This window comes from Populus euphratica, unplaced genomic scaffold (genome assembly GCF_000495115.2).
Source record: "Populus euphratica unplaced genomic scaffold, PopEup_1.0 scaffold155.1, whole genome shotgun sequence".
NCBI lineage: Eukaryota > Viridiplantae > Streptophyta > Magnoliopsida > Malpighiales > Salicaceae > Populus > Populus euphratica.
Window position 1 is genome coordinate 107,175 of NW_011499929.1, and position 11,602 is coordinate 118,776.

General features: G+C 36.3%; 2 protein-coding genes across 2 annotated transcripts; both read right to left on the reverse strand.

Moving 5' to 3' along the window:
• Positions 1–7,633: 7,633 nt before the first annotated feature.
• LOC105135892 (putative germin-like protein 2-3) lies at positions 7,634–8,481 on the reverse strand. Its single transcript, XM_011040971.1, has 2 exons — positions 8,367–8,481; positions 7,634–8,223 (listed from the first exon to the last, which is right to left on the reverse strand). The coding sequence occupies exons 1-2, from the start codon at positions 8,479–8,481 to the stop codon at positions 7,688–7,690; spliced, it is 651 nt and encodes a 216-aa protein (XP_011039273.1). The 3' UTR covers positions 7,634–7,687.
• Positions 8,482–9,634: 1,153 nt separating this feature from the next.
• On the reverse strand, positions 9,635–11,324 carry LOC105135949 (acetylajmalan esterase-like). Its single transcript, XM_011041064.1, has 5 exons — positions 11,069–11,324; positions 10,748–10,960; positions 10,398–10,546; positions 9,990–10,260; positions 9,635–9,908 (listed from the first exon to the last, which is right to left on the reverse strand). Exons 1-5 carry the CDS (start codon positions 11,322–11,324, stop codon positions 9,703–9,705), a joined length of 1,095 nt encoding a protein of 364 aa, XP_011039366.1. The 3' UTR covers positions 9,635–9,702.
• Positions 11,325–11,602: the final 278 nt, after the last annotated feature.

Genomic DNA, 11,602 nt, shown 5'->3' on the forward strand with positions numbered 1-11,602 from the left:
CCAAGAAAAACGTAAGAGACATTGCATAACATTTGGATGTTTTTGGAATAGCAGAAACACAAACATTACTGTAATTAAATTTTATGCAATTAAAGTTACTGCAGTATGATCCTGTGTATATCAGTACAATGGCCATTAACTCTTGCTGCATACCAAGAAAAACGTAAGAGACATGGCATAACATTTGGATGTTTTTGGAATAGCAGAAACACAAACATTACTGTAATTAAATTTTATGCAATTAAAGTTACTGCAGTATTCCTGTGTATATCAGTACAATCCTGACATGAGGATCGGCAACGCAGAAATCTTGCAATGGACTAGGCTCAAAGGAAGCGACCATGGAAAAGGAAATGGCTATGAAAGTTGAGATAACCAAAATGCTATTAGGTTATTAGTTTATATCAATCATTCAAAGAAACAATACAAACAAAAAAGAGAAGAAAACTTTTCTCAACTTAACTCTACATTCAAGCTCTCTCTTCTCTTCTCTTCTATTCTTTCTGTGTTTTTCACACATTAACCCGCAGCTCTTCACTGGGCATATATATATACATACAAATGGGAGGGAAGGGGCATAAATCATACCATGATTTATGCCATCAATTATGTCCTCTACCATGTGCAAAGTGGGAGATTAGATATTCTCACTTGCATATAGTGGGACATTGTTTGTCTCCATTTACTAACAATCTCCCACTTGAAGACAAACAATAGAATTATCTTTTATCCTTGAAGACCAACTGAAGTTTTACACAACTTCAATTTATCAAGTGTAACTCCTTTGGTTAACATGTCAGCTGGATTCTTGCTTCCACAAATATTTTTTAGCAGTAGTTGTTCTTCGTCTAACAATTGTCAAATGAAGTGATATTTGATCTGAAGATACTTAGTCCTAAAGTGAAATGCTGGATTCTTGGCAACGAAGATTGCACTCTGACTGTCGCTATACAAAGTACCTTTTCCATTCATCTTGCCTAATTCTTTCAGGAAACTTTATAGCCATACTATCTCTTTTGCAGATTTTGAGATTGCAATATATTCAGCTTCTGTTGTTGAAAGAGCGACTATCTTTTGCAAGATAGAACTTTAAGAAAAAGTAGTGCCTCATAGAATATATATATATATATATCTTGTAGTACTCTTTCTACTGTCAATGTCTCCTGCTAGATCAGCATCTACAAAACCTTCAAGTTTCAAACCACTAGCTGAAAGGTAAGATATATCTCTGATGAACTTTTTAAGTACCTCATGATCCTTTTCACCGCCTCCCAATGCTGCTTTCCAGGATTGCTCATATATTGGCTTACAACTCCCATTATATGGGCAATGTCTGGTCTGGTACAGACTATAACATATATCAAAGAGCTGACAGCTGAGGTGTATATAATCTTATCCATGTATCCATATTCTAGCTTAGTTTTTAGTGACTGGTCTCTATTGAACTTGAAATAATTCCCTAGAGGTGTACTTACTAGTTTAACATTATCCATACTAAACCTGCTGAGAACCTTTTTAACATACTCTGTCTGTGAAAGCTTTAGTATGTCTTTGTTTTTATCTCTAATGATTCTCATGTCAAGTATTTATTTAACAGCTCTCAGATCCTTCATTTCAAACTGTTTTGACAACTGTTATTTCAACTTGTTAATCTCTTACATGATGGATCCTGCAATCAACATATCATCCACATACAATAGTAGAATTAGGAGTTCTCAAAATGTTTGACATAACAACAATGATCAGCCTGGCATCTTGTGTATCCTTCGATACATGAAGTTGTCAAACTTCTTATACCACTGTTTTGGAGCTTGCTTCAAACCATATAGGCTTTTCTTTAGCTTGCAGACTTGACTCTCATTTCCTTGTATTGCAAACCCTTCTGGTTATTGTAGGTAAATGTCTTCCTCCAATTCACCATAAAAAAATATTCTTTTTACATCTAATTATTCAAGATGTAAATTTTCTGCACTACTATCCCTAGAACAACTCTGATTGTTGTGAGCTTCACAACTGGAGAAAATATCTCAGAGAAGTCAATCCCTTTCTTTTGTTGAAACCCTTTTACAACAAGTCTTGCCTTGAACTGTTTGCTTCTGTCATGCTCAGTCTTTACAAAACAGTCTTTACTCTATAAACTCACTTGTTTTGTAAAGCCTTCTTTCCTTCAAGTAGTGTGGTTAGCTCCCAAGTCTTGTTTTTCAATGATGACTCCATTTTGTCCTTAACTCCCACTTGCTTGAGTTTCTGTTTTATAAGGATTCTTCATAAGTTAATGGTTCACTACTATCTGTCAGCAAAATATAATTTAGTAAAAATATGAACCGTTGTGGAGGTTTTACAGTCCTTGAAGACTTGTGAACATAAATAGCTGATTCACTTGGCTCCGTAACTTCTTGTGTAGTAGTGGGTACAGATGTGCTTGAATCTTCTTGTAAAGACGTTTGAGTTTTGTTTTGCTTGTTAACATCGGGAAACCCTTATAATTTTATGAATTAAGATTTTTATGAACTTGTATCTGAATCAGCTATATCGAGTTCTGCATTTGATCTGTCTTTGTATAAAACTTTCTGATTGAAAATCACGTTCCTGCTTTTGATAATCTTTCTATTCTGATTACCCAAAACCAAAATCTAAATTTTTCATCTCCATCGTCAATGAAGAAACATTTCTTGGATTTAGCATCTAGCTTGTTGCAAGCATCAGAATCTATATGCATATAAAAAACATACCTAAAGACCTTTAAATGAGAGAGTTGTATTCTTTTCCTCTCCATACTTCCTCGGGTAGTCTGAACTCCAAAGGAACTGATGGTCCACGGTTGATTAAGTAAATTGTAGTATGAACTACATCAGCCCAAAATGTTTGAGGTAACTCAGAATGCAACCTCATGTTTTTAGCTCGTTCATTGATGGTCCTACTCATCCGTTCAACAATGCCATTCTATTGTGATGTGACTGGAACGGTCTTTTCCATTTGTATACCTTTAACAGTGTAATACTCTTTAAAACCTCCACCAATGTATTTTCCTTCATTATCAGATATTAAGCATTTCAATTTCAAACCTGATCCAGTCTCAACCATAGCCTTCCATTTCTTGAATGTTTTAAACATATCATATTTATTTTTTAGAAAGTAGACCCATACCTTCCTACTGAAGTCATCAATGAAAATCACATAATACCGAGAACCTCTAAGAGATGCTACTGGAGCTGGTCCCCATAAATCTGTGTGCACCAGTTCTAGTTTTCTTGGTCTTAAGGTCCTGCCAACCTTTAAGAAATTGAGCTTCTTTTATTTTTCAAGAACATAACTTTCACAAATGTCTAGATCAATATTTTTTTAACTCTGGAAACTTTCCTTTTAAATGAAGTATCTTCATCCTTTTTTGACTCATATGGTTAAGTCTATAGTGCCATAATTGTACCTGATTTTCTGCTTTAGTAGAGGCAATAATATCTGCAGATCTTGTGGTCATATATAGGGTGCCAATTTTCTTTCAATGAGCCAAAACCATTGCTCTCTTTGATACCTTCCACATACCTCTAGAAAAAAAAAGATTGAATAACCATTATCATTAAGTTGTTTGATTAAGATCAACTTCTTCTTTAGTCATAGGAACATGCCTTATATTTTGCAAGTTCCATATAGATCCATTCATTGTCTTGATTTGCACATCTCCTATACCCACAATATCCATTAGTTGTCTATCGGCCAGATAAACTACACCATGATCTCTAGGAACATAGTTTTGCATCATTTCATGGTGTGGTGTATAGTGAAATGAAGCACCAGAATCAAGGATCCAATCATCAATTGGACTTTGTACAACAAGAATCAAAGCATCTTGTACCTCATCTGTAGTAGCATTTGCTAAGTCAGCTTTAAGTTTTTTTGGTTTTGTGCAACTTCTCATGAAATGACCAGGTTTGCCACAATTCCAACATTCAACCTGCTTTTTGGGTCCAGACTTGCTTTTAAATCTGTACCTTGATTTTGATCTATCTCTAGATAAGCTTCTATCCTGTCTCCTCCCTCGAGTGTTGATGTTGAAAGCTGAACTTGAACTTGAACTTTCACCTAAGTCTTTCCTTCGCACTTCTTCAACTAAAATCAAGTCTCAAATGTCATCATATTTCAGTTTGGATTTTCCAGCTGAGTTGCTTACGGCTATTCTCATGCCTTCCCAACTGCTTGGAAGTAAAGCTAGCAAAATGAGTGCATGGATCTCATCATCAAACTCAATCTCAATATATGATAATTGATTTGTGATTGTATTCTCAACAGACAAGGCTTCCATCAATTTTATAATGGATTTTTTTTTTATAACATTATGAGTAACTCTTCTTAACAAGGATAGCCAAATAATGCCTAAAACCTGTCTATTAAGAATTTGCCAATCTTCTTCTAGCATATTCTCTGGTTTGCACCTCAATAGAGGAAGATGAAGTTTCTTCCCATATAGATAGTCTTCAATTTATATTTTTCAATATACAAAATTTGTTCCATCAAATTTTTCAATTCTAGTAGCCCTTATTTCATCTGTCATTTTAATATATCTCAAATTTGAATCTGCCAAATCTGACCTTACAGGTGTGTCTAGAATTGCCAAAAATGTTGAAAACAACATGAAAATCACCCAAATCGGACTTTGGATGACTCAGATTTTATTAATCAAACTTTTGAATCACTGGACGTTGTAGATGAAGCCACGTGTTAGGAGGAATAGTGGTTGCATCGCACTGGATCAAAACCCAGTATGCTAACATGGCTATGATGACGTGTTAGACAAGTAAGCAAACAGGCCCACATATGATGACGTGGTAGATCCACGTGGATTGTTCTGTCTAACATGTTTTTGCTGATGTGGATAATGACATATTAGGGGAGATGGCTACTGACTGTGCAGAATTATTGTTATGGCTGCTGACTGTGTGCTAACGTGTCGAGTCAACCTGATTCAGTTGCAGATATTCAGGCGAAGAAGACACGTGGAGCGTGTGGGGCGCGTCAGTACGCGTGGGCAGTGCTGTCGTCAGCGCGTGTTGGCATGTGCAAGCATGCAGGAAGTTGGTTCTTCATTAGGTTTCCACCAGTGGATTCGTCTCGTCTTCCTCTACATGATGGTATGTTCAAAAACATGTTTTGAGAACTTTGATTTTTGAATTTGGATCAAACACCGTCTTTTTGAAGAATAAGCTATAATACCAGTTGTTGGGTCATTCAAGCATTCAAACACACACAAATTTACGTGATTCAGTAACTTGCCTACTCCATGAAGCTACTGGTTTGTATTAATCACTCAAAGAAACAATACAAACAAAAAGAAAGAGAAAACTCTTCTCAACTCAGCTCTACAATCAAGCTCTTTCTTCTTTTATGTTCTTTATGTGTTTTTCACTCCTTAACTCGCAACTCTTCACTAAGCATATATATATACAAATGGGAAGGAAGGGGCATAAATCATGCCATAATTTATGCCACCAATTGTGTTCTTCACCATGTGTAAAATGGGAGGTTATGTATTCCCACTTACATATGGTGAGACATTATTTGTCTTCACTTATTAACAAATACGAGTAGCCATTTTGAATTTTCAGAGTGTTATTTGAGAGAAACTGATAAACTAGTACTGATGAGGTAAGTTTTTTATGAGAATTTATGGTTACAACTCTTATTCATAGTGATTGTAGAGTTGCAGATAAGCTTGAGAATTTAAGTATGGATCCATAATTCATGAATTAGTCTTTGAAGATATTAGCTACCATGCGATTTCTTCATGTGTTGAAAGAGTCTGCTATCTGCAATTCAATCTGAATATTTCAACTAGAAGTAAATGATTTTCATCCATATATCTTGTTTTCTGTCAGGATACTCAATATAATATGGGACTCTTCAAAACACTATTATAGTATGTGTTACACATGGGAGTCCAAATTCTGATGCCTCCCTTCAATGGAAAATGGAAAATAATAAGCTGGAGTACTGCCATGGAATCCTTTTTCTGTGAATCTAAGCATGGTTTGATATTGTCAAACAGTGCTAAAAACGATTCGGCAGGCTTCAGGTTTACCCCAACTCAGCACAAAGTTTTAACACATGCATGGAAGTTATCGGTGTGTGTCAGGCAAAAACTTCATAGCAACTCTATTATGCTGCTACTGGTATGGATTTTTCACAGGCAAGTCTTGCTCGATGAATCAGGGAAAGGAACTGCCATGGACAAAAGAACTTTTTGCAAGTGGTTGTTGCACATCAGGATATTGTGATTGAATTTTTCTGTTGTTGGGATTGGATTATGACAGCAGAAAGGGATGATTTAGTGGATCAGCATACTTAGTGGAGGCGTCTTGTTTTTCAAAGTCACTGCTCTTTCAATAATTCACTTCGGAATCTCATTTCCGGCATTGGAACTAGTGTATAACAAGAATTGTTGGAATTCCTTGGGGATTCTTGATTGGTGCTGAGCTAACTATAGTGCAAAGTCGTATTTCCTTGGTTAATAAGATCCAAAAGGTTTATCGATCCCCCATAATAGACATATAGAAATTATTGCAACAAAAAGATGATGTTGGGTCCAAGTTGGCCATAACTACAACAGAATATACTAAAGCCGAAGGGGTAGGAACCCTCGTTTTGCTGTGAATTACAACAATAAAATATCTGTTTTTACACTCAGTCTAATCAAATGTAGCGTTATTTAGACAGGTATTAGGGTTTTTCTTTTTTTAAAAATAAAAATACTAAAATAACCTTGGAACCAAAAAATTATAGGTCTTTGGTCCTGGGGTGTTTTTTAAACTTTAGTGTTCTAGTGGATTGCTAAAATGCCCTTAAGTTTCTTTCTCCTCCAACAAAAAATACGGATTGGTTTTAGTATTTGTGTTCTGATTTTTCTTTTTTGTCCTTACTCTTTAATAAGTATTAAATTTTATTTATTTTCAATCTAATTTTTTAATTGCAGTCTAGTTTATTCTTTTGATTTTAATTTTTTTCTTGAATATTTACAATTTCACTCTTTTATTCATAAAAGGTTGCACTAGATTTTCAAATTTTTTCTTGGTTTGTTTCTTGTGTTTCATTAAATTTATGTATCTCTTTAGTCTTTCGTTGTCCACTAGCAACCACAACAAAACTCCCAACAACCATCTAAACTACCACCTTGATCTTCTAGAATTAGCTTCTCAACTACCAACACATCCACCTGGAAAGCTTTTCAAGTTGAATTCGGACTTTAATGCGTTTCTGTGAGTGAGAGGATAGTTTAAGATCGTCTATGATCACACTATGGTTGAACCTGATGGTTTGGCTAATTCTGAATAGAAGATTAATTAATCTGTCAGGTTATAATGTTTTCTGCTGGGAATTCTTCTTGTTCTACTGTTAACAGTTTGAGGGAATCTAGCAGTCTGAGGTGTTATGACAACGAGTCAAGTCTTGTTTCTCTTACACTCTGGGCATTTTAAAAATTCTATCTATGACAAAGCAGTATTTGTGTGGAATTACAGTGGCCAAACATCAGTTTCTGATCAAATTTTAACTGTTGAAAAACTTATGGAAATGCATGATAGTACAAGCATGTTGCAAGTAAATGATACAAATCGTTGAATACGGAAACGAAAGAAGACTAGACGAACGTAATGGTAAGAAAGGAGGAAATCTTCTTCGGTTCAGGATCCATGACAGTCTAGAATTGAGCTTGAAGTTTCTCAACGACAGACATGTCCACCTGGAAAGCCTTGGCTAGAATATCATTTGGAATGCTTGGAGTAGATCCAAATAGGGTATTAGCAACGAGAACAACACCGGGGTTTTGGCTGCTCAAGGAAGAGATCGAGAAAGCACTTCCGAGGCCAACATTTCTCTGGAAGTGAACGAGTCCAATTGGAAATACAAACACATCACCCTTTTCAAGGACCTTGCTGATGAGCCCGTTATCAGGGTTAGAAGTCACGAAGCCAACTAGGAGTCTGCCTTCCAAGACGGTGAGAATCTCAGTAGCACGAGGGTGTGAGTGAGGAGGGATCAGGCCCCATGGTGCATAGTCAATGCGGGCCATCGAGATTCCAAGGGTGTTGAGTCCAGGTATTTGTCCTACAAAGACCGGTGTAACTGCTGAGCCAAGGGCATTTGATGTGTTTCCTGGAATATGGAGGCCGCTGAAGGAGAAGTGGTTGGCTTGTACCATGTTTGAGTCCAAGCAAGCTAGGCCATTAACTCTTGCTGCATACCAAGAAAAACGTTAGAGACATTGCATAACATTTTGATGTTTTTGGAATAGCAGAAGCAAAAACATTACCGTAACCAAATTTTATGCAATTAAAGTAACTGTAGTATGGTCCTGTGTGTATCAGTACAATCCTGACCTGAGCTAGTAGGATCGGCAACGCAGAAATCTTGCAATGGACTAGGCTCAAAGGAAGTGACCACGGCACAAGCAACGGCTAAAAAACTCACAATAACCAAAATGTGGCTAGCCATTTTGATCCTGTGTTATTACCAGCAAGAAACTGATAAACTATCAACGTGGTGGTGATGGAAACTTATTGTTATAAGAACCCTTATATATAGTGAACGTAGAATTATGTATAAGAATTAGTCTTCCAAGGAATCAGCTGCCGTCCAGAGTCTATAAATGTGGAAAGAGTCTGTCATCTTCATTTCAAGCCAATACCGTGAGACTCTTTCATGTCCTAATGCTGTTGTCTTACTCCTAACAGCCTCATATATTACGTGACTTTTGGGTATTATTATACTAATTTAATTTGTTGACTTGATCAATCTACTAAGTTGGCTCAACACTTCAGTATATCCATGCTTTTATAAAAACATATGAAAATTAATGATGGATTAATGGTTTTGTATTGGACCTAAGCTGTTGTCTGAGAGGGAATCTGAGTTTGGTTTGACAGATCTTGTCATAGTTTTCTCTGTTGGATTTATTAGCCCCTGGCAGCCAGCTTTTGCTTCCTCTTCTAGCTTGGTAGGAAAATATCGGCAAAGCAAATATTTATGCTTAAATACACAGTATCTTTGACCTGGTAATCTGCAAATATAACTGTGCAAAAATGGAGAGTGAATTTGGCAGATTATTCAACTGACTTTACTTGAGGCAAGCCCCTTTAACGGACTTTGCTTGAGATATGCCCCCAAGCGGCCTCACTAACTACGAAACAGTGATTTTTGGAAATCAACTGTGATTTTATTAGTCTAATTCAATATTGTTAAAGGGATTCATGCAAAGAAGCAGGGAAAGGACTTAAGTCTCCTGAGCATGTTAGACTTTTTGGAACTGTTTTATATTTGACCGCTCATGATCGTGAATAACCCAAATTGCATGGAAAAGAAGAGATTCACCCTTACATAAAATTAAAGGGCCCCATCAAAATTCTTCATAATGAAGGATTCTTGAAGAGTGAAATATTGTTTTGACGCATGCAGTCAAAACAAATTGGTTGGTTATTCTTTTGTAGATACGTAAAACGGTTCAGTTTCAATCACAGCAAAATCTATAGGACATTGAAATTGATGTTTAATCAACTTCATACTTCCGCTTACGAATATATGTTATTCTTCATGGCACACATGTGATAATTCTTGAAAGTGATGTTTAATCAACTTCGTACTTCCGCTTACGAATATATGTTATTCTTCAGGGCACAAATGTGATAATTCTTGATAATTTTCAGTAGAGCTAAACCTTCAGGATTGAAACTTTGAGAAGATGTCTTGGATATACCACTTTGCAATGTGCTTATGAGATTCCTGGGTCATATGGAGTCCATCCCAAGAGATATACTTTCGAGGATCTGAACATGACTGAACACCCTCAGTTCCACACTTCTTTCTGTGATCAAAATTATATTTACCTCCGGTGCCGCAACAAGCCACCAGCACAGATTCGAGCCCTACGTAATGAAAATTCAAGGAGTAAAGATTTCATTACTACATTTATTTCTCAATGAGGATACATGTCCTTGTATACTTACCAAGTTTCTGGTGATTATCTAAAACTGATTGCATGGCAGTATAATAATCACCGATCATTATGTGCACATCAGGGTGTTCCTTTTGCAGTCTTGAAATGGCTTCTCGGAGAAGATCATTGTGATACTTAATGAAGTCGTTGTAATCTTTCAGACAACCGAATTGATCGCGAGCATCGGAAGAATTCGAGCGCATTGCAAGCAAACTCGGTGCGCAACCTACGTGCAAGTATCCAGTGACAAGCACTTGAGTCGCGCCATAACCGATGATTTTCTGTATAATATATCAACAACGTGGTAAAATCAATATCAATACAAGAATCAGACATTATGATCAGAAGAGAATAAATATGATTAAACAGACTTATTCTACCATGATGATGCAGCAGGTTAATTAACTTACTCTTACACCTTCTTCATTGCTTTTATAACTTGAGACACAAGATCCATCTTCTTTAGCTCCTCAATGGTTTTGCCTCTAAGCATCGCGATGAGATAGTCATTAGCGCCCATTGCTTCAATACTGAATAGAGATGATTTGAGTTTCTCTTTGCAATCTACTGGACATGAAAAAAATCATATGGACTAATCTTTGGTTAGATATATACGTTGCAGATGTTTTTGCAAGAGTTTTTTTAAATTGAAAATACATCAAAATTATGATTTTTTTCAGTTTATCAGACTGGTCGAAAAACTACGGGAAAAACACTTTCAAAAAGTGTGGGTAAGGAGGAGAAAAAGCTATGTGAATAATTAATTACCTTTACTGTTATTACACAATGATTTTGCATAATTGCCCCACCATTGAAGCTGGATATCTAGAGAAATGTTAATAAATGGCTGGAGATTGAATTTCTTCAAAGCTTCACGTGGTAGGGCAGTAGCACCAGCAACTGCAAAATTCACCCCGCCATGTGTGTCCTTTACATCCTTGTTTAAGTAAGGATTAAGAAGGGGAAGACAAGCTGCTTTTGCTGCAAATTAAAGTTCAAAGAACAACCAGCTTAGAGACAAACACTCCTCTAGTTCTCCTTGCTATAAAGAAAAAAAAAGGGCATGGACGGGTGATTTTAATTCCTTACCAAAGTAGTCAATTACAAGGAATCCATCAGAGTATCTACCCTTTGCATCCTTAATGCTTCTTCCATAAGGAGCATTGAATTCTGATGCATTAGGAGTTAGATGCATGGCGTTTCCCGTGTCTGACATTGAAGTTCCAAAATTGTATATCGCATCAAACCCACAATTCTTATGTATTATTGCATCACAGGAGCTCGAAAGGGATAAAACAAGAACCAAGAGAGAGCATGTCACTATAAGAACACGGGAGAAAACCATTGTAGCGGTACCCATAATGGCTTGGCTTGAATGAACAAAATGGGATTTTTGGTTTTATCAGAATATATAGGCAGGATTTCAAGCTGTTCAGGAACAACTGTATAATGAAGTAATCAAGCAAAACATTAAAATTTTGTTAATAATTGATTGGTGCATCCATTTCATCTTTTCTTGTAGCAATAATTTTCTAGTACTTGTTCATGGGTCGTGTTTGCTAGATGTCAACCACAGTTGGCATTTCATTTGAAACCATTTTCTGAGGTATTTATTAAGTGTAA